The sequence below is a fragment of the Salmo salar genome, chromosome 13 (genome assembly GCF_965601325.2).
Source record: "Salmo salar chromosome 13, fSalSal1, whole genome shotgun sequence".
Lineage (NCBI taxonomy): Eukaryota > Metazoa > Chordata > Actinopteri > Salmoniformes > Salmonidae > Salmo > Salmo salar.
Window position 1 is genome coordinate 10,999,785 of NC_138303.1, and position 21,635 is coordinate 11,021,419.

The following is a 21,635-nucleotide window of genomic DNA, read 5'->3' on the forward strand; positions in this document are numbered from 1 at the left end:
AATTGTATTAATCATTGTTTATGTTTATGACTTTGTGGCTGTGCCAACTGGTGACAGGCCAACAAGCTGGCGAGTAGTCCTTAAAACCGGAAATTAGTTACCCCTGGTTCGTTTAGTCATGTGGAAAATGAAAGGGGAAAGAAAATGGTTTTTGGATAGACCACGATAATAAGGTCTGAGGTTAACACAGCTCTTATATGTTTTGTTCTATGAGATATTAGTCAGATAACATGACCGTATTTTTGGCGTTTATCCAAAACCCTATGAAAACTCCATTCATTTCATTTGTAACTCTGTGTTGTTTTTGTCGAACTGCTTTGCTTTATCTTGGCCAGGTCGCAATTCTAAATGAGAACTTGTTCTCAACTTGCCTACCTGGTTAAATAATGGTGAAATACATTATTTTTACAAAAAATTCCCCATAGGCTTTGTCTAACGAACCATGGTGAAGTTAGTGCCTATAAAAAGACGCCATTATTATTGCTTTCTATCGGTATATCCTTTATCTTTGTCTCTATAGAATAGTTGTAGTGCCCTCAACCAAGCTTGACAAGGCTTTGCCAGCTATCAGCAAATTGTGTGATAGGATGTACGAATGGGGTCTTAACCAATCAGAAGACTCACTTTCAGTGTCAAACACAGTAAAAATCCAATCACAGCGGGCTATCTGCAAAGGTGTGTAATATCCATCCCATAGACACAATTTCATGCACCGTTACATTGTATAATTTTTGGACAAGGAGTTGCACGGTGGACAATTGGACCTAATGCATCTCGGAAAATTAGTGCGTCTGATTTGTTTTTAGCTGGGGACTTCCGACCTTTTTTTCCGCGCATCAGGACGTAAAACTAAGCGCTCTGGAGACTGGAGCGCACCGCCTCAAATAGGAGTCTATGACCCATGCAGAGCATACAAAGCCCGAAGTAGGCTACCACTCGCTGTCAGGACTACTGTTTGTGTTGATGTCATCGGCGGCCGTGTTCCGAACCGGAGCGACCCACAATTTATAGTCAGGATTACTAGAATAACAAATATATAGCGTATAATAATAGTCGTGTTTTTGGCCAACAGTGAAAATGGGAGTTCTGGCGCACTGTGTTCTTTTTTTAATATTCCACCATTTAACGTTATCTTATGATTTTAAAGAAGGACTATATAACAGCGGTCAGTATGAATTTGTGAAAGATCCCAGTTTGAATATCGAAAAGAGATCACCAGATTTAGATTCTGAATCATCCGACCACATTAGGAGCAGAAGAAGTGCGGATCAAGGAGACTGTAACCGTCTCCAGGGATTCGACACCGAGTTGACTAACAACACCCAAACCGTAAGTTAACCCCGCAGATCCGGTTAGGTTACACTTCACCGATATAATAGGTTAATGCTCTGCAGGTGACACTTTACCTCGACAATAATTATCCTCATAAGAACATGACTACTCTCTTCTCAAATGACGTGGGTTTTAACAGTGCAACTAACCAAATATCATCTATTCTCCAGTTGTTTTCAACACTTCTTGAACGAAATCAATGTTTTCATGTTTGATTCACTAAACTATCGTCAAGCCAGCCCTTACAACAACAAAAAAATATTGCCGTTTTGAAACTTTATCGAATGTTGTATTTTGGACGCATTTGCTGCATACTGCTGTTATACTGCACTCTGACTGCAATATTTATTTACTTGCGGATCTTTTTCCAACAGTACATGATTGACACAAGTAGGCTACTGGAGTTAAAGATGACTTCAACTCCGTACAGTGCAGGACTGTGGGTTATAATCTTCAATTTAGCATCTCTGTAGCTAATTGTTTAAGGGTACCTGTAAATCATGTCACGTTTAATCTTATGTAAGTTTAGCATACAGTTTGTTTTCTGCTATACAGCTCTAATACAGTAGTGAAATACAAAGAGCAATTCATTTACATGTTTTATCCCGCCCAGTGCAGTACTGGATGGAGGACATTCTCTAGTCTAGTGTAAACATATTGTAATGACCTGACTAAATCATAAAGGAACAATTGGGTCGCTACAATATACTACTATGCGTCTCCAGTTAGTCCTGTCTCTCAACTGTTCCCTCTCTAATGGTTATGAGTCTGACCTATATTTCCCCATAGGAATGATGCTGCTGTACTTCATACTAGGCCTGGCTTAGCTACCTTGTTTTTCCACATTGCTTAAATTGACATTATTTTTCAATAAGGAGATATTCTTTATCTATGTAAAGCTATAGACAATAGTTGTAACCTAGTGTACATTTGATAGTTAGGTAATTCATGGAATGATGGTGGTGTACATAATACTATAAGTGATATGGCCTGCTAGCTTGTTTTCATTTTCTGCCTAACTCTAGAATAGATAGTAAAATACCCTGTGTAGTCTATGGAGGGTATTTCAGATCCTGTGTAGTCTATGGAGGGTATTTTCAAGAAAGTACTGGTATCACCAGGTGTAAGTTTAGTTGTTAGGCATTTTGGTTATCAAATTCACACATGCAAAACCTGTAGTTCATATTGTAGTTCAGGCTACCTTGTTTTCATGTTCTGGCTCAGTGTGTCTGGATGGTAAAATAGGCAAACATGTTTTTCATGCTAGGCATATAGGGAAAGGGTGTGTGTAGTTGTTATATATGTTCCCAAGCAACTGTTTCTGCTTCTGAAAGCACATCTGACATTTACACTAGGCTACTTGGCAGAACTGATGAGAATTGGGAGTAGGCCCATATTCATAGGTTTTTGACTATTCATTGATCATCCTTGAGATGTTTCTACAACTTGATTGGAGTCCATCTGTGGTAAATTCAATTGATTGGACATGATTTGGAAAGGCACAGATCTGGGGAAGGGTACCAAAAAATGTGGAAGAAGTTTGGAACCACCAAGACTCTTCCTAGAGCTGGCCGCCGGGCCAAACTGAGCCACCGGGGGAGAAGGATCCGATGGTCACTCTTGACAAAGCTCTAGAGTTCCTCTGTGGAGATGGGAGAACATTCCAGAAGGACAACCATCTCTGTAGCACTCCACCAATCAGGCCTTTATGATAGAGTGGCCAGACAGAAGCCACTCAGTAAAAGGCACATGACAGCCCACTTAGAGTTTGCCAAAAGGCACCTAAAGACTCTCAGACCATGAGAAACAAGATTCTCTGGTCTGATGACAGCAAGATTGAACTCTTTGACCTGAATGCCAAGCATCACATCTGGAGGAAACCTGGCACCATCCCTATGGTGAAGCATGGTGGTGGCAGCATCATGCTGTGGGGATATTTTTCAGCGGCAGGGACTGGGAGACTAGTCACGATGAAGGCAAAGCTAAACTAAACCAAGTACAGAGAGATCCTTGACGAAAACCTGCTCCAGAGCGCTTAGGACCTCAGACTGGGGCGAAGGTTCACCTTCCAACAGGACAACGACCCTAAGCACACAGCCAAGACAACTTAGGAGTGGCTTCGGGACAAGCCTCTGAATGTCCTTCAGTGGCCCAGCCAGAGCCCGGACTTGAACCCAATCGACCATCTCTGGAGAAACCTGAAAAATAGCTGTGCAGCAACGCTCCCCATCCAAGCTGACAGAGTTTGAGAGGATCTGCAGAGAAGAATGGGAGACACTTCCCAAATACAGGTGTGCCAAGCTTGTAACGTCATTCCCAAGAAGACTCAATGTCTTAGGTGCTTCAACAAAGTACTGAGTAAACGGTCTGAATACTTATGTAAATGTGATACTTCAGTTTTCAAATGTCTAAAAGCCAGTTTTTGCTTTGTCATTATGGGGTATTGTGTGTAGATTGATGAGGGGAAAAATACAATTGTAATACATTTTAGAATCAGGCTGTAACCTAACAAACTGTGGGGAAAGTCAAGGGGTCTGAATACTTTCCAAATGCACTGTATATCATGAACATGCTGCTGACTGCCTTTCTTAATGATGTTGTCCTCAAACACCCTGTAGCTAGCTCTTCCTTAAAGCGCAGTCTAATTTCAGATCACCAGATGTCCTTGAAACAGGGCTATATTCTTATCTGGCTGTGTTAACACAGGATAGAGTAAACCGATTTTAACATCTTACCCAATACATCTGTGGTCTATTCGGATAACAAACATCTTACCCACAGACACCTCGTTGATTTAGTTGGTAGTTCCTGATAAGAATGTGTGTATGTCCTGTTCTTGATTGTCCTTACCGCCGTCTTTCATTACCTTCTAGCAAGTAACAACAAATTGCATTTAGTATAAACATTTTAGTAGGAACTTATATGATGCACTTTCTTCTAAATAATACCTTCCTCCTACGTATGAATGTGTTATTGCACGTTGGCTACATCACACATAAGGAAGCTTGACATGATTCAGAAGTGGTAACATCAGGCCCTGAGGGGAAAGAGTAGGGACACCACCTCCTCTACCTTAGTTAACCTCTGATGAAGCACCAGGCCCTGAGGGGAAAGAGTAGGGACACCACCTCCTCTACCTTAGTTAACCTCTGATGAAGCATCAGGCCCTGAGGGGAAAGAGTAGGGACACCACCTCCTCTACCTTAGTTAACCTCTGAAGCATCAGGCCCTGAGGGGAAAGAGTAGGGACACCACCTCCTCTACCCTAGTTAAACCTCTGATGAAGCACCAGGCCCTGAGGGGAAAGAGTAGGGACACCACCTCCTGCACCCTAGTTAACCTCTGATGAAGCACCAGGCCCTGAGGGGAAAGAGTAGGGACACCACCTCCTGCACCCTAGTTAACCTCTGACAATGAACAATCAGCTTTATAGTCAGTCCTTGGAAACAACTTGTAGATCTCTGAACCAACCGTGAATAGGACAAATAATGACCACTTAGTAATTATGGGTTTCCCAAAACACAATAAATTGATTAATTCCAGTACATACAGTATCATGTTGTCACAGATCTTCTTAGAGTCATGCACTGATAATGATTGACATAGATCTGAAACTAACGCCATTCGTCCAGCCATTCTAAAGCGATATACTTTGCATAGTTTCTCTGTCCCAGCCAGACCTTGAAGCCAAAGGCAGGATTATGGGTAATCTAGAGACTAAATGTGTGTCCCAAATGCCACACCTTCTCCTATGAGCCCTGGTCAAAAGTAGTGAACTTTATAGTGAATAGGGTCCTATTTTGGAAGAACCCTAAAGACTGAAGGCAGAATTCCAAGAGGCTCAACCTAAATGTCCTCCATAGGTCCAACATACTCCTGTTTGGGTACCGTACAGCATAGTTCCCACTGCAGTTTATAGCAGACCTGGGTTTACATACTATTTGAAATATTTAAAATCTATTAAATACTTTGAGAGTTTGCCTGGAGTGCCAGGCGCACTTTTGGGACCGGGCCAATTGGTTCCATTGCAGCAGGCAATCTCAATCAAGTACAGATGAAGTATTTGAAATGATTTCAAATAGGATTGGAACCCAGGTCTGGTTTGTAGATAGTGCTGACCGGATGTGGCGTGGGCCTAATCCTATGAATGTCCACATAGTGAAAGAGTAGAGTACAGTAACCGCTTGATGAGATTAAGAGTTTAAGTATCTTATTCTAGCTAGCTAGCAGAACCAACAGCTCCGGTCAGAAATCCATGTTTTTGGTTTAATTTCCCTGGCACTGGTTTCCACATGCTAACGTTTTAGCAGTTGTGGCACAAATCCTATTTCAAGTCATATTAGCATTTTTTTCCCGCGCATCATTTTCAAATCATCTATAAGTGACTTTGTTGAGTTTCACAATCAATTTTAGATCCTTTTGGAGGATTTGGACAAAAATGCTAATATCGGTACCAGCCAGGATTTGATTGGATGTTTGCCACAACTGCTAAAACCATAAGCATGTAGATACAGTGCCAGGTAAACTAAACCAAAGCATGGATTGCTGTCATAAGGGAAACATGTCATTTTTGTAATTTGGGTTAAGTACGTGTATGTTTGACTCTTCTTCTAAAGAGGATTTGGCAGTTGATTGACAGTTGGGACTAGTTGTACTATAGTGCAGCCTCCTACTGTGAGGACATTTGGTCCAAGGCCTACTGGTCTGGTTCTGCACGCTAAGGATTAGCGGTGCTTGGCTTTGTAACACTCTAGTGTCTACATGTGATGCTTTGTAACACTTGGGTGTCTGGAGAGTGAGAGGCAGACGCATGGTACAGCAGTAAGGAGGGAAAGGGCATTAGGCTCACTTGTGCACGCACGCAAACATGCATAATACTTATATTACATAGCTATTTGGGCACTTTATACAATTTTGATTAGGCATATAACTGGTGTGTGTGTATTTACATTTACGTCATTTAGCAGACGCTCTTATCCAGAGCGACTTACAAATTGGTGCATTCACCATATGATATCCAGTGTATATATACAAAAGTATGTGGACACCCCTTCAAATTAGTGGATTCGGCTATTTCAGCCACACCCGTTGCAGCCACACCCGTTGCTGACAGGTGGATAAAATCGAGCACACCACCATGCAATCTCCAGAGACAAACATTGGCATTACAATGGCCTCACTGAAGAGCTCAGTGACTTTAGACGTGGCACTGTCAAAAGATGCCACCTTTTTCGTCAAATTTCTGCCCTGCTAGAACTGCCCCGGTTAGCTCTAAGTGCTGTTTTTGTGAAGTGGAAACGTCTAGGAGCAACAATGGCTCAGCCGCTAAGTGGTAGGCCACACAAGCTCACAGAACTGCTGAAGCACGTAACACGTAAAAATGGATCCTTGGTTGCAACACTCACAACCGAGTTCCAAACTGCCTCTGGAAGTAAAAGTCAGCACAAGAACTGTTCGTCAGGAGCTTCATGAAATGGATTTCCATGGCCGAGCAGCCGCACACAAGCCTAAGATCACCATGCGCAATGCCAAGTGTCGACTGGAGTGGTGTAAAGCTCGCCGCCATTGGACTCTGGAGCAGTGGAAATGCGTTCTCTGGAGTGATGAATCACGCTTCACTATCTGGCAGTCCGACAGACAAATCTGTGTTTGGTGGATGCCAGGAGAACGCTACCTGCCCGAATGAATAGTGCCAACTGTAAAGTTTGGTGGAGGAGGAATAATGGTCTGGTGCTGTTTTTCATGGTTCGGGCCCCTTAGTTCCAGTGAAGGGAAATCTTAACGCTACGGCATACAATGATATTCTACATGATTCTGTGCTTCCAACTTGTGGCAACTGTTTCAGCATGACAATGCCCCTGTGCACAAAGCGAGGTCCATACAGAAATGTATTGTTGAGATCGGTGTGGAAGCACTTGACTGGCCTGCACAGAGCCCTGCCCTCAACCCCATCGAACACCTTTGGGATAAATTGGAACGCCGACTGCCAGGCCTAATCGTCCAACATCAGTGCCCGACCTCACTAATGATCTTCCAGCTGAACGGAAGCAAATCCCCTCAGCAATGTTCCAACATCAAGTGGAAAGCTTTCCCAGAAGAGTAGAGGCTGTTATGGCAGCAAAGGGGGGGATCAACTCCATATTAATGCCCATGATTTTGGAATGAGATGTTTGACGAGAAGGTGTCCACATACTTTTGGTCATGTAGTGTAAATTCCAGTTAGACAACGTGCTGCCAGTCAGAACAAGATATTTTGGTCATGTGGTGTATATTCCAGTCAGAACAAGATATTTTGGTAATGTGGTGTATATCCTTATTACGTTATTAGATCTTCTGCAGTTAATTTTCAAGATCACATATGCCTAAAAACCGCTCCTGTTTTATTACACACCCCATGACTAATGTGATGGATTTCTTCCTTTTTAGTTACAGTTGAAGTCAGAAGTTTACATACACTTAGGTTGGAGTCATTAAAACTCATTTTTCAACCACGCCAAAACTCTAGTTTGTTAACAAGAAATTTCTGGAAAGTCGGTTAGGACATCTACTTTGTGCATGACACAAGTCATTTGTCCAACAATTGTTTACAGACAGATTATTTCACTTATAATTCACTGTATCACAATTCCAGTGTGTCAGAAGTTTACATACACTAAGTTGACTGTGCCTTTTAAACAGCTTCGAAAATTCCAGAAAATGATGTCATGGCTTTAGAAGCTTCTGATAGGCTAATTGACATCATTTGAGTCAATTGGAGGTGTACCTGTGGATGTATTTCAAGGCCTACCTTCAAACTCAGTGCCCATTTGCTTGAATGGTAGACCTCCACAAGTCTGATTCATCCTTGGGAGCAATTTCCAAACGCCTGAAGGTACCACATTCATCTGTACAAACAATAGTACGCAAGTATAAACACCATGGGATCACGCAGCCTTCATAACGCTCAGGAAGGAGACGTGTTCTGTCTCCTAGAGATGAACGTACTTTGGTGCGAAAAAGTGCAAATCAATCCCAGAACAACAGCAAAGGACCTTGTGAAGATGCTGGAGGAAAATGGTACAAAAATATCTATGTCCACAGTTAGACGAGTCCTATATCGACATAACCTGAATGGCTGCTCAGCAAGGAAGAAGCCACTGCTCCAAAACTAGCCATAAAAAAAATCCAGACTACGGTTTGCAACTGCACAAAGATCGTACTTTTTGGAGAAATGTTCTCTGGTCTGATGAAACAAAATTAGAACTGTTTGGCCATTATGACCATTGTTATGTTTGGAGGAAAAAGGGGGAGGCTTGCAAGCCAAAGAACACCATCCCAACCGTGAAGCGCTGGAATGGCAACATCCTGTTGTGGGGGTGCTTTGCTGCAGGAGGGACTGGTGCACTTAGATGGTATCACAAAATAGATGGTATCATGAGGAAGGAAAATTATGTGGATAAATTGAAGCAACATTTCAAGACATCAGTCAGGAAGTTAAAGCTTGGTCGGAAATGGGTCTTCCAAGTGGATAATGACCCCAAGCATACTTCCAAAGTTGTGGCAAAATGGCTTAAGGACAACAAAGTCAAGGTATTGGAGAGGCCATCACAATCCCTGACCTCAATCGTATAGAACATTTGTGGGCAGAACTGAAAAAGTGTGTGCGAGCAAGGAGGCCTACAAACCTGACCCAGTTACACCAGCTCTGTCAGGAGGAACGGGCCAAAATTCACCCAACTTGTTGTGGGAAGCTTGTGAAAGGCTACATGAAACATTTGACCCAAGTTAAACAATTTAAAGGCAATGCTACCAAATACTAATTGAGTGTATGGAAACTTCTGACCCACTGGGAATGTGACGAAAGAAATAAAAGCTGAAATAAATCTCTACTATTTTTCAGACATTTCACATTCTTAAAATAAAGTGGTGATCCTAACTGACCTAAGACAGGGAATTTTTACTTGGATTAAATGTCAGGAATTGTGAAAAAACTGAGTTTTAAATGTATTTGGCTAAGGTGTATGTAAACTTCCGACTTCAACTGTATGTATGTGATGCATATCAGTCTGTCATCAATAAACAGAATGCAAATATTCTGACTATCTCACTTTTTGTTCTTCTCAGTATTCCTTCAATGACCTGAGTGGGTCCGTGTCACTGGCCTGGGTTGGAGACGCCACCGGGGTGAGTTTTACCATGTCCTGTCCTAATTATGTGCTGATTTTAAATGATCATTACGTCAAACCAGGGTCTCAAACTCATTGATGGAATACAGGTGTTCTTTACTTAAGCAGTATGGCCCAAGAGGTGTGTGGTGATGTGTGTGTGTGTGTGTGTGTGTGTGTGTGTGTGTGTGTGTGTGTGTGTGTGTGTGTGTGTGTGTGTGTGTGTGTGTGTGTATATATATGTATGTATGTATATATGTATGTTTATAATAGCAACAAGGTAACTCGGGGGAGTTATATATGGCCAATACAGCTCTTTGCTGTGGTATATTGACCATAGACCACCATCCCCCGAGTTACCTTGTTGCTATTATAAACTGGTTACCAACGTAATTAGAGTAGTAGAAATACATGTTTTGTCATAACCTTGGAATACGGTCTCACGTACTACGGCTTTCAGCCAATCAGCATTCAGGGCTTGAACCACACAGTTTTTATACTAGTCCTTAAGCTGGACTTGTTCTCGACAGGTCATCCTGGCTCTGACAACATTCCAGGTGCCGTTCTTCATGTTGAGATTCGGTCAGTCTAAACTCTATCGAAGGTAAGGGTTTTTCATGTTGCGATTCACCACCAGTTATGTCGGAAAAATGTTCGTGTAAGAATACAGCTATTATTTGAGCTGACAACTGGTTAAATATTAAAAGTGTGTGTATTTGAACAAGAAAGTGTCCTATTTGACCGCCTCACCTCCTTCTCTGCCTCCTCAGTGAGAACTATGGGAAGTCGTTCCAGGATGTCACAAACCTCATCAACAACACTTTCATCCGGACAGAGTTTGGCATCGCCATCGGACCGGAGAACTCTGGGAAGGTAAGACGAGTTTTGTGTTTTAAAACCTGTGAACTAGCTTACGTGTTCATGGCATGTCCTATAAGAAACGTTTTTCTGAAAATAATGGCAACACTTTTACTGAAAAGCTTAGTTACTTTTCTTAGCTTATAATATGGGATGTCTCCATATGTAGCAAAAGGCTGTTCAATTTTCCTAATAGTTCTAGGAGTTAATTTGGTTTGCTTGTCCTGCTCCTCCCAGGTGATCCTGACAGGTGATGTGTCTGGCAGCCTGGGCTCTCGTATCTTTATCTCCAGAGACTTTGGGAACAGCTTTGAGCAGCAGGATCTTCCCTTCAACCCCCTGATGCAGATCACATACAACCCCAGAGACGCCAACGTTCTCCTGGTCATCAGCAACACTGTGAGTGGGGGGTCAGGGTGTGTGTGTGTGTGCTTGCTTGCTTGCGTATGGAAGCTGAGGAGTAATAGAAAATATTCTTACTTCTCCTAATACCCAGACCCATCAGCACACACAAGTTATCAGTACTTTTACACACCTGTCGTCTGGCCAGCCTCACGTGATGTAGCACTCAGGATTGACAAGAGCCATTCAGACCTTCTTTATCTAAGGCCTTATTCCCACTACAAGAGATAAAGGAGAGTCTGAGGAGTGGCCAATTCATATTACATCCTTGCCTTACCCTTTTGTTTTGCCTGGAAACGTGACATTCTTGGGTCGCAGCTCAAATTTACCGTAAATATCACAGTAGCCACGAGCCAGTAAGCACAAACTATTTAACAATCCAAGCCCGTGGGCCCCCCCGCCTTGCTCTGGGGGCCCCCAACCCCCCCCAAAAAATATATAATAATAATATATATTATTAATATATCATCTCAATTTAATCCATGTGGAATAAGGCAAGGGGTATGAATACTTTCTGAAGGCACTGTAGCTATCTAGCAGGAGTTAGCTGTGTATTGTCAGCAAATTGTTATAAGAATTAAAAAAATATATATACATTTTTATTGTCAGCTAATTTAATGTGTGCGGACAAGAAAATAAACCCTTTAATTGTCTGCACATACTTGTGAATTGTTGCATTATTCAAGAGTGTAATATGGTTTGGTTACATTATTCAGTAGTGAAATATGGTTCAGAGGTAACCTGGCTCTGGCAGCCAAAACAGCTAAATACTAAACGTCTAAACGTGAATCGATTCTCAATTGTGATACGATTCTGGAAACATAAAGCCCTTTACTTTCATATCACATCAAAATAATTTGAAAAATGCAAAATATCCACTGTTTTAACCTGCTTTATCACAGTTGCAGAAGACAGTATTTTTTTCAGTGACATCACATTTCTGCCGGCCTTCTTCCATTCCACACAGGTGTTCAGAGCTTCCGTCTGTCTTCAATTTAATCCGTTTGAGGTCCTGAGCGCTCTGGAGCAGGTTTTCATAAAGAATCTCTCTATACTTTGCTCTGTTCATCTTTGCCTCGATCCTGACTAGTCTCCCAGTCCCTGCTGCTGAGAAACATCCCCACAGCATGAGTCTGCCACCACCATAGGGATGGTGCCAGGTTTCCTCTAGACATGACGCTTGGCATTCAGGCCAAAGAGTTCAATCTTGGTTTCATCAGATCAGAGAATCTTGTTTCTCATGGTCTGAGAGTCCTTTAGATGCCTTCTGGCAAACTTCAAGCCGACTATCATGTGCCTTTTACTGAGGAGTGGCTTCCGTCTGGCCACTCTACCATAAAGGCCTGATTGGTGGAGTGCTGCAGAAATGGTTGTCCTTCAGGAAGATTCTCCCATCTCCACAGAGGAACTCTGGAGCTCTGTCAGAGTGACCATCGGGTTCTTGGTCACCTCCCTGACCAAGGCCCTATTTAAAAATAAATAATAAAAAAATGCAACCGTAATTTAACTAGGCAAGTCAGTTAAGAACAAATTCTTATTTACAATGATGGCCTACCCCGGCCAAACCCGGACGACACTGGGCCAATCGTGCGCCTCCCTATGGGACTCCCAATTACGGCCGGATGTGATGCAGCCTGGATTTGAACCAGGGACTGTAGTGATGCCTCTTGCACTGAGATGCAGTGCCTTAGAACGCTGCGCCACTCGGGAGCCCCTTCTCCCCCTATTGTTCAGTTTGGCCAGACGGCCAGCTCTAGGAAGAGTCTTGGTGGTTCCAAACTTTTTCCATTTAAGAATGATGGAGGTCACTGTGTTCTTGGGGACCTTCAATGCTGCAGAAATGTTTTGGTACCCTCCCCAGATCTGTGCCTCGACACAGTCCTGTCTCGGAACTCTACGGACAATTCATTCGACCTATATATTTTAAATACCCTTGTTAACCGTTTAACCCTTTTTACAGAATGAACTCTGGCTGTCTGAGGACTTTGGAGAGAACTGGAGGAAGATCCACGACATGGTGTGTCTGGCCAAATGGTAAGGGACAACTTAGGTAAATATTATTATAGAATAGAGTTAGCAGAAGAACCCATCCTTACATGGCTGCCACAGGGCAAGAGTTATATTTATATATATGATCTATTAGCAGCCAGTTATACCATTGTTCATGGTCTGTTTTGATTTCTATTAATGACCACTATTGTTATGTAGACTGTAGTGAATGTTCATTCCCTCTCTAACTGCAGCTCAGAGTCCCTGAGGTTGATTTGGTGGAATTCTATTTGCTTGACCTCTTCTCCCTCTGGCAGCTAGCCGATTTAGATTTAGTTCAAGGGTCAAAGTAAGGTGTTACGGTCCGGTACGGCGTCCCAGGAAAAGAGATAGTGGGGTACGCTACACAGGTGAAACATGAGCTGATCACAATAACTACAACACAATGTCAAGAAAACTGTTGGCTTTTACACAATTATTTATTATTACTCTATATCGTTACTCTATATCGTTACTCTATATCGTTACTGCATCTCAGAGGCATGAACAATGAGCGAATGGACTTGAAAACGTGTGGTATAGCCTACGCTCCAAAATGTGACGTGTTTAGATGAGAACACTGACATTTTGTCAAGGCAGAGATGAGTGGCCGACACCGAGACACGTGGACCGGTTGTGTTTATGCCACAATAAAAGGTAATACAGTTTAAACGTTAAATGACAAATCTTCACGACTAGGCCCAGTCCACAGACTAGGCCCAGTCCACAGACTAGGCCCAGTCCACAGACTAGGCCCAGTCCACAGACTAGGCCAAAAGAGAGCTCATACACACATAGATTTGTCCCGTACCAGAAAGAAATGACATCTACTTTCACCTCTGAGTATGTAGAATAAACATCCAATACTTCCCCCAATGTTGTCAGGGCACTATGCAAACAGAAAAAGCAGGCAGGAAACTGGAATTGCAGTTATTTTAGTTTAATGTTTGACTAGGTGTTCTCTGGGCCAAGCCCTTTGTTAGTTAGTGTTTGACTAGGTGTTCTATGGGCCAAGTCAGTACTAGCTGTGATGAAAGAGCGTCGGTACTAGCTGTGATGAAAGAGCGTCGGTACTAGCTGTGATGAAAGAGCGTCGGTACTAGCTGTGGGGGCGCGGCGCGTGTGATGAAAGAGCGTCGGTACTAGCTGTTGTGATGAAAGGGCGTCGGTACTAGCTGTTGTGATGAAAGGGCGTCGGTACTAGCTGTTGTGATGAAAGGGCGTCGGTACTAGCTGTTGTGATGAAAGGGCGTCGGTACTAGCTGTTGTGATGAAAGGGCGTCGGTACTAGCTGTTGTGATGAAAGAGCGTCGGTACTAGCTGTTGTGATGAAAGAGCGTCGGTACTAGCTGTTGTGATGAAAGAGCGTCGGTACTAGCTCTGAGTGTTTGTTTACCTTCGCTGGTTCACTTTATAATGCTGCAGCACCAATAGTGTTGAGTGTCCCCCCCCCCCCCCCCCCCCCCCCCCCACACACACACACACACACACACACACACACACACACACGCGCACGCGCACGCGCAGGCAGCCACACACATACAGCGACATCACGCCACCCAGCCTCTCTTCCCAGTCCCTTGAAACCTAACCTTGATAGGAATATAGGTCAAGCTCAACTAACTAGGACATGACGAGATTCTGAAGCTCGACACAATGGAACCGTTGGAGCAAAGCACCTATTTGCGAAGGGCACGGCTCTAACAGTCTGCGGGACGGGACGTGTGGTAAACTAACCATGGGCATGTGGCACCATGACAATTAGCGCTAAGATGATGAAACACGTCACTGGGGTCTTTTTTAGTACAGCAGGAGCAGTGTATTTTCAACTGTTACCAGTGTGTCCCAAAGTATATCCTCAACAAGGTCATATTTCATTCCACTATAGTTTGAAAACAGTGACCATAGTGCTGTACTTACAACAAAACATGTTTGGCTATTTGGTAAATGTTTCCAAAGGCTATATTCTGTACAGTAATGTGTGGGTGACGGCTTGTAAATGTTTATAAAGGCTATATTCTGTACAGTAATGTGTGGGTGACCGCTTGTAAATGTTTAAAGGCTATATTCTGTACTGTAATGTGAGGTGACAGCTTGTAAATGTTTATAAAGGCTATATTCTGTACTGTAATGTGTGGGTGACAGCTTGTCTTCTGTTTCCAGGGGGATGGACAGTAACATATTCTTTACCACCAACCTCAATGGATCCTGCAGTGAGTGACACTAACATCCATTCAAATAGCTAATAAACTTGAAAATGATTTCATAGTCTCTCATGACAGACTGACATAAATAGTTGACATGGATGCCGAGGTAAATGACTTGATACAGTTTCTAACTGTAAGAATAGATAAAAGTAAACATCTTTCTCTATCAATCTCTCTCTCTCTCAATCCCTCCTCTCTCCTCCCTCGCTCTCTCTCTCAATCCCTCTCTCTGTTTCCATCTCTCTCTCAATACCTCTCTGTTTCCATCTCTCTCTCAATACCTCTATCTGTTTCCATCAATCTTTCTCTCTCTCTTTCGATCAATCACCTCTCTTTCCATCAATCCCTCTCTCTCTTTCGTTGTCTCTTCCTCTTTGTCTCTCTCTCTCTTTATCCCTCTCTCAGATGAAAGGGGGATGCTGGACTTGAGAAAGACGGCTGACTACGGGAAGACCATCAAGACTGTTGCCATTAAAATCTTCTCCTTCGGCCTGGGCGGAAAGTTCCTGTTTGCTTCTGTTATGACTGGAACTGTAAGTATGAGTGTGTGTGGTGTACTTGTTTATTTGTGTGTGCGTGTGTTAGTTTGCACACGTTTTGTATGTGTGCTTGTTCTTTAAGCCTAAGGCCTAGCTGATACCATCTCACTTTCTTTCTCATTCCCTCGCACTCTATCTTTGCATCTCTCTGTCTGTCTCTGTCTCTCTGTCTCTCTGTCTCTCTGTCTCTCTGTCTCTCTGTCTCTCTGTCTCTCTGTCTCTCTGTCTCTCTGTCTCTCTGTCTCTCTGTCTCTCTGTCTCGTTCTCTCTCGTTCTCTCTCGTTCTCCCTCTTTCTCTCTTTCTCTTTCTCTCTCTCTCTCTCTCTGTCTCTCTCTGTCTCTCTCTGTCTCTCTCTGTCTCTCTCTGTCTCTCTCTGTCTCTCTCTGTCTCTGCCTCTGTCTCTCTCTCTCTCTCTGTCTCTCTCTCTCTCTCTCTCTCTCTGCCTCCCTCCTCCAGGGCACTCTGAGGATGATCCATGTGTCGACTAACCAGGGGGAGGAGTGGAACATGGCTCAGCTGCCTCCGGTTGGCCACGAGGAGTTCTATTCTATCTTGTCAGCCAATGACGACATGGTGTTCATGCACGTGGATGAACCAGGAGGTCAGTCAATATCCTATATTGTGTTCTTTTTTCCCCCCACAGAATGTCACTCTAGTTAACCATGTTGGAGAGGACCCTCATGGGATCAATGTTCTCTCCTCCTTTCATGTCCTCTTGACCTCCCTTCTCTTCTCCTCTCCTTCTCTATTCTGGTCTTCCTCTACTTGTTAGAAGAATGTCATAGCAAGGATCATTTAGCTATTTGAATTTGAATTTTAAGACCCCTTGAAGTCTATTAAAAAATATATACATATATACAGTACCAGTCAAAAGTTTGGACACACCTACTCGTTTTAATTTTTTAAATATTTTTTTGCTATTTTCTCATCCCAAACAATCTCAATTGGGTTGAGGTCGGGTGATTGTGGAGGCCAGGTCATCTGATGCAGCACTCCATCACTCTCCTTTTTGGTCAAATAGCTCTTATACAGCCTGGAGGTGTGTTTTGGGTCATTGTCCAGTTGAAAAACAAATGATAGTCCCACTAAGTGCAAACCAGATGGGATGGTGTATCACTGCAGAATGCTGTGGTAGCCATGCTGGTTAAGTATGCCTTGAATTCTAAATAAATCACAGACCGTGTCACCAGCAAAGCACCCCAACACCATCAAACCTACTCCTCCATGCTTCACGGTGGGATCCACACATGCGGAGATCATCTATTCACCTACTCTGCGTCTCACAAAGACACGGCGGTTGGAACCAAAAATCTGGACTCATCAGACCAAAGGACAAATTTCCACTGGTCTAATGTCCATTGCTTGTGTTTCTATAAAATATATTTAGATTTGTTTAACTTTTTTTTGTTACTGCATGATTCCATATGTGTTATTTCATAGTTGATGTCTTCACTATTATTCTACAATGTAGAAAATAGTAAAAATAAAGAAAAACCCTTGCAATTTCTGAGGCTGGTAACTAATGAATTTATCCTCTGCATCAGAGGTAACTCTGTGTCTTCCTTTCCTGTGGTGGTTCTCATGAGAGCCAGTTTCATCATAGTGCTTGATGGTTTTTGCGACTGCACTTGAAGAAACTTTTAAAGTTCAAGACATTTTCCACATTGACTGACCTCTTTGCTTATTTGAGCTGTTCTTGCCATAATATGGACTTGGTTTTTTACCAAATAGGCCTATCTTTTGTATACCCCCCTACCTTGTCAGAACACAACTGATTGGCTCAAATGTATTAAGAAGGAAAGAAATTCCACAAATTAACTTTTAACAAGGCACACCTGTTAATTGAAATGCATTCCAGGTGAATACCTCATGAAGCTGGTTGAGAGAATGCCAAGAGTGTGCAAAGCTGTCAAGGCAATGGGTGGCTACTTTGAAGAATCTCAAATATAAAATATATATTGATTTAACACTTTTTTTAATTACTACGTGATTCTATATGTGTTAATTCATAGTTTTGATGTCTTCACTATTATTCTACAATGTGGAAAATAGTACAAATTAAGGAAAACCCTTTAATGAGTAGGTGTGTTCAAACTTTTGACTGGTACTGTGTATATTTATTCATAAACAAAATGTTGGAGGGCCTTATTGCCATTAGCCCATACAAATGCATTGAATAACAGATTCACTACATGGAACAACTTTCTCTTAAAAAGTTCTCCTTTAGTTTCTAAATGTATCATAACTTGGTTTCATTGTCTCCAGACACTTGCCATGTCTCCTCTCTTCCTCTTCTTCACTTTTCTCCATTGTTTATCTATTCTAATACAGTTGTCGCAGTGACCGAATACAGTGACCTAATCCTTTATGACACTGGCTTTGGCACCATCTATGTGTCAGATGACAGAGCCACTGTTTAAGTCTCCGTTCCGTTCCTCTCCTCCCCTGTTCCTCTCCTCCTCCCCTCCTCTCATACACTCCTCCCCTGTTCCTCTCCTCCTCCCCTCCTCTCATACTCTCCTCCCCTCCTCTCATACTCTCCTCCCCTCCTCTCATACTCTCCTCCCCTGTTCCTCTCCTCCTCCCCTCCTCTCATACACTCCTCCCCTCCTCTCATACTCTCCTCCCCTGTTCCTCTCCTCCTCCCCTCCTCTCATACAGTCCTCCCCTCCTCTCATACTCTCTTCCCCTGTTCCTCTCCTCTCATACTCTCCTCCCCTGTTCCTCTCCTCCTCCCCTCCTCTCATACACTCCTCCCCTCCTCTCATACACTCCTCCCCTCCTCTCATACACTCCTCCCCTCCTCTCATACACTCCTCCCCTCCTCTCATTCTCTCCTCCCCTCCTCTCATTCTCTCCTCCCCTCCTCTCATTCTCTCCTCCTCCTCTCATTCTCTCCTCCCCTCTCATACACTCCTCCCCTGTTCCTTTCTTCCTCCCCTCCTCTCATTCTCTCCTCCCCTCCTCTCATTCTCTCCTCCCCTGTTCCTCTCCTCCTCCTCTCATTCTCTCCTCCCCTCCTCTCATTCTCTCCTCCCCTGTTCCTCTCCTCCTCCTCTCATTCTCTCCTCCCCTCTCATACACTCCTCCCCTGTTCCTTTCTTCCTCTCCTCCTCCCCTCCTCTCATACTCTCCTCCCCTATTCCTCTCCTCCTCCCCTCCTCTCATACACTCCTCCCCTCCTCTCATACTCTCCTCCCCTGTTCCTCTCCTCCTCCCCTCCTCTCATACACTCCTCCCTCCTCTCATTCTCTCCTCCCCTGTTCCTCTCCTCCTCCTCTCATTCTCTCCTCCCCTCTCATACTCTCCTCCCCTGTTCCTTTCTTCCTCCCCTCCTCTCATACTCTCCTCCCCTGTTCCTCTCCTCTCATACTCTCCTCCCCTGTTCCTCTCCTCCTCCCCTCCTCTCATACACTCCTCCCCTCCTCTCATACACTCCTCCCCTCCTCTCATTCTCTCCTCCCCTCCTCTCATACACTCCTCCCCTGTTCCTCTCCTCCTCCTCTCATTCTCTCCTCCCCTCCTCTCATACACTCCTCCCCTGTTCCTTTCTTCCTCCCCTCCTCTCATACACTCCTCCCCCTGTTCCTCCTCCTCTCTATACTCTCCTCCCCTGTTCCTTTCTTCCTCCCCTCCTCTCATACACTCCTCCCCTGTTCCTCTCCTCTCATACTCTCCTCCCCTGTTCCTTTCTTCCTCTCATACTCTCCTCCCCTGTTCCTTTCTTCCTCTCATACTCTCCTCCCCTGTTCCTCTCCTCTCATACTCTCCTCCCCTGTTCCTTTCTTCCTCTCATACTCTCCTCCCCTGTTCCTCTCCTCTCATACTCTCCTCCCCTGTTCCTTTCTTCCTCTCATACTCTCCTCCCCTGTTCCTTTCTTCCTCTCATACTCTCCTCCCCTGTTCCTCTCCTCCTCCCCTCCTCTCATACACTCCCCCCTCCTCTCATACACTCCCCCCTCCTCTCATACACTCCTCCCCTCCTCTCATACTCTCCTCCCCTGTTCCTTTCTTCCTCTCATACTCTCCTCCCCTGTTCCTCTCCCTCCTCCCCTCCTCTCATACACTCCCCCCTCCTCTCATACACTCCCCCCTCCTCTCATACACTCCCCCCTCCTCTCATACACTCCTCCCCTCCTCTCATACTCTCCTCCCCTGTTCCTCTCCTCCTCCCCTCCTCTCATACTCTCCTCCCCTGTTCCTCTCCTCCTCCCCTCCTCTCATACACCCCTCCCCTGTTCCTTTCTTCCTCCCCTGTTCCTCTCCTCTCTCCCCTCCTCCTCATACTCTTCTCTCCTCCTCCCCTCCTCTTATACTCTCCTTCACTTTTCTCCATTTCTTATCTACAGTACCCAAATACAGTTCTTCTCCTATATGTCCCCAGACACAGGCTATGGCAGCATCTACGTGTCAGACGACAGGGGTACAGTGTACTCTAAGTCTCTGGATCGTCACCTCTACACCACCACAGGGGGAGACACTGACTTCACCAACGTTACCTCTCTACGAGGGGTCTTCATCACCAGTATACTGGCAGAGGGTAGGGACTACACACACACACACACACCTGCTTTAAATCCCCCAACAGTTAGAGCAGGCCTGAGATGGTAAAGAAAGGGAGTTCCAAAGGCATGGTGTGTGGCAGGAAAAAGGCCACGTGACTGTGTCCCAGACCCCTGTTTGTCAGACTACGGTGTGTTCCACCATAACAGTTATGAGGCCTAGGATGAATGACTTTCATTAGCTGTTCAGTGTGAATTCAGCTGCGTGTCTACAGCAGAGCCATAGATGGAGAAACGCTGGATTATATCTATATGTCTCTTAGAATAACCTCTGTCTCGTCGTTGGATTGTTTTTCCAGATGGCTCGGTGCAGTCTGTGGTGTCCTTCGACCAAGGAGGGGAATGGGTACCGCTGCAGAAGCCTGCCAACACCAAGTGTGACTCCACAGCCAAAGACCCCGACAAGTGCAGTCTCCACATCCACGCAGCCTACAGCACGGCTATGAAGCTGAACGTCCCCATGCTGCCTCTCAGTGAACCAAACGCTGTAGGACTCATCATGGCTCACGGTAAATCACACATGCAGGCATGCATGCACACACACACACACACACACACACACACACACACACACACACACACACACACACACACACACACACACACACACACACACATCTCATCATCATTAACCTGTCCATGACTGTTTTCAATTTGACTAAGTAAAAAGGCCAGGCCGTTGTGTTGTGCCGGAGTCTGGTCCAGCGTTAACACTTGTGGTTCAAGTCTAGACTCAGCCACTGATCTGTGGCCTTCTCCCGTAATCTAAAAGACATACAGTGCCTTCGGAAAGTATTCAGACCCCTTGACTTTTTCCACATTTTGTTAGGTTACAGCCGTATTCTAAAATTGATTAAATGAATACAAATCCTCAGCAATCTACACACAATACCCCATAATGACATCACAATACCCCATAATGACAAAGCGAAAACAGGTTTTTAGACATGTTTGCAAATTTATTACAAATAAAAAAGACCCCAATGGTCACTCTAACAGAGCTCTAGAGTTTCTCTGTGAAGATGGGAGAACCTTCGAAGAAGGATAACCATGTCTGCAGCACTCCACCAATCAGGTCATTATGGTAGAGTGGCGAGACGGAAGCCACTCCTCAATAAAAAGGCACATGACAGCCTGCTTGGAGTTTGCCAGAAGGCACCTAAAGGATTCTCAGACCATGAGAAACAAGATTCTGTGGTCTGATGAAACCAAGATTGAACTCTTTGGCCTGAATGCCAAGTGTCACGTCTGGAGGAAACCTGGCACTATCCCTACGGTGAAGCATGGTGGTGGCAGCATCATGCTGCGGGGATGTTTTTCAGCGGCAAGAACTGGGAGACTAGTCAGCATCGAGGCAAAAATGAACGGAGCAAAGAGATCCTTGATGAAAACCTGCTCAGGACCTCAGACTGGGGTGAAGGTTCACCTTCCAACAGGACAACGACCCAAAGCACACAGCCAAGACAACTTAGAAGTGGCTTCGGGACAAGTCTCTGAATGTTCTTGTGGCCCAGCCAGAGCCCGGACTTAAACCCAATCGACCATCTCTGGAGAAACCTGAA

The 21,635-nt window shown here is 44.3% G+C and overlaps 1 protein-coding gene across 1 annotated transcript in view; it reads left to right on the top strand.

Moving 5' to 3' along the window:
- The first annotated feature begins 670 nt into the window (after nucleotides 1-670).
- LOC106566365 (sortilin) overlaps nucleotides 671-21,635 on the top strand; it is a 33,575-nt gene continuing 12,610 nt past the window's right edge. The window contains exons 1-11 of the mRNA XM_014134309.3: nucleotides 671-1,329; nucleotides 9,436-9,495; nucleotides 10,007-10,080; nucleotides 10,247-10,349; nucleotides 10,572-10,733; nucleotides 12,697-12,770; nucleotides 14,928-14,977; nucleotides 15,377-15,504; nucleotides 15,968-16,112; nucleotides 19,896-20,051; nucleotides 20,373-20,582. Coding sequence (XP_013989784.1) covers nucleotides 1,078-1,329; nucleotides 9,436-9,495; nucleotides 10,007-10,080; nucleotides 10,247-10,349; nucleotides 10,572-10,733; nucleotides 12,697-12,770; nucleotides 14,928-14,977; nucleotides 15,377-15,504; nucleotides 15,968-16,112; nucleotides 19,896-20,051; nucleotides 20,373-20,582 — 1,414 coding nt within the window. The 5' untranslated portion in view covers nucleotides 671-1,077. The remainder of the gene's footprint in view (nucleotides 1,330-9,435; nucleotides 9,496-10,006; nucleotides 10,081-10,246; nucleotides 10,350-10,571; nucleotides 10,734-12,696; nucleotides 12,771-14,927; nucleotides 14,978-15,376; nucleotides 15,505-15,967; nucleotides 16,113-19,895; nucleotides 20,052-20,372; nucleotides 20,583-21,635) is intronic.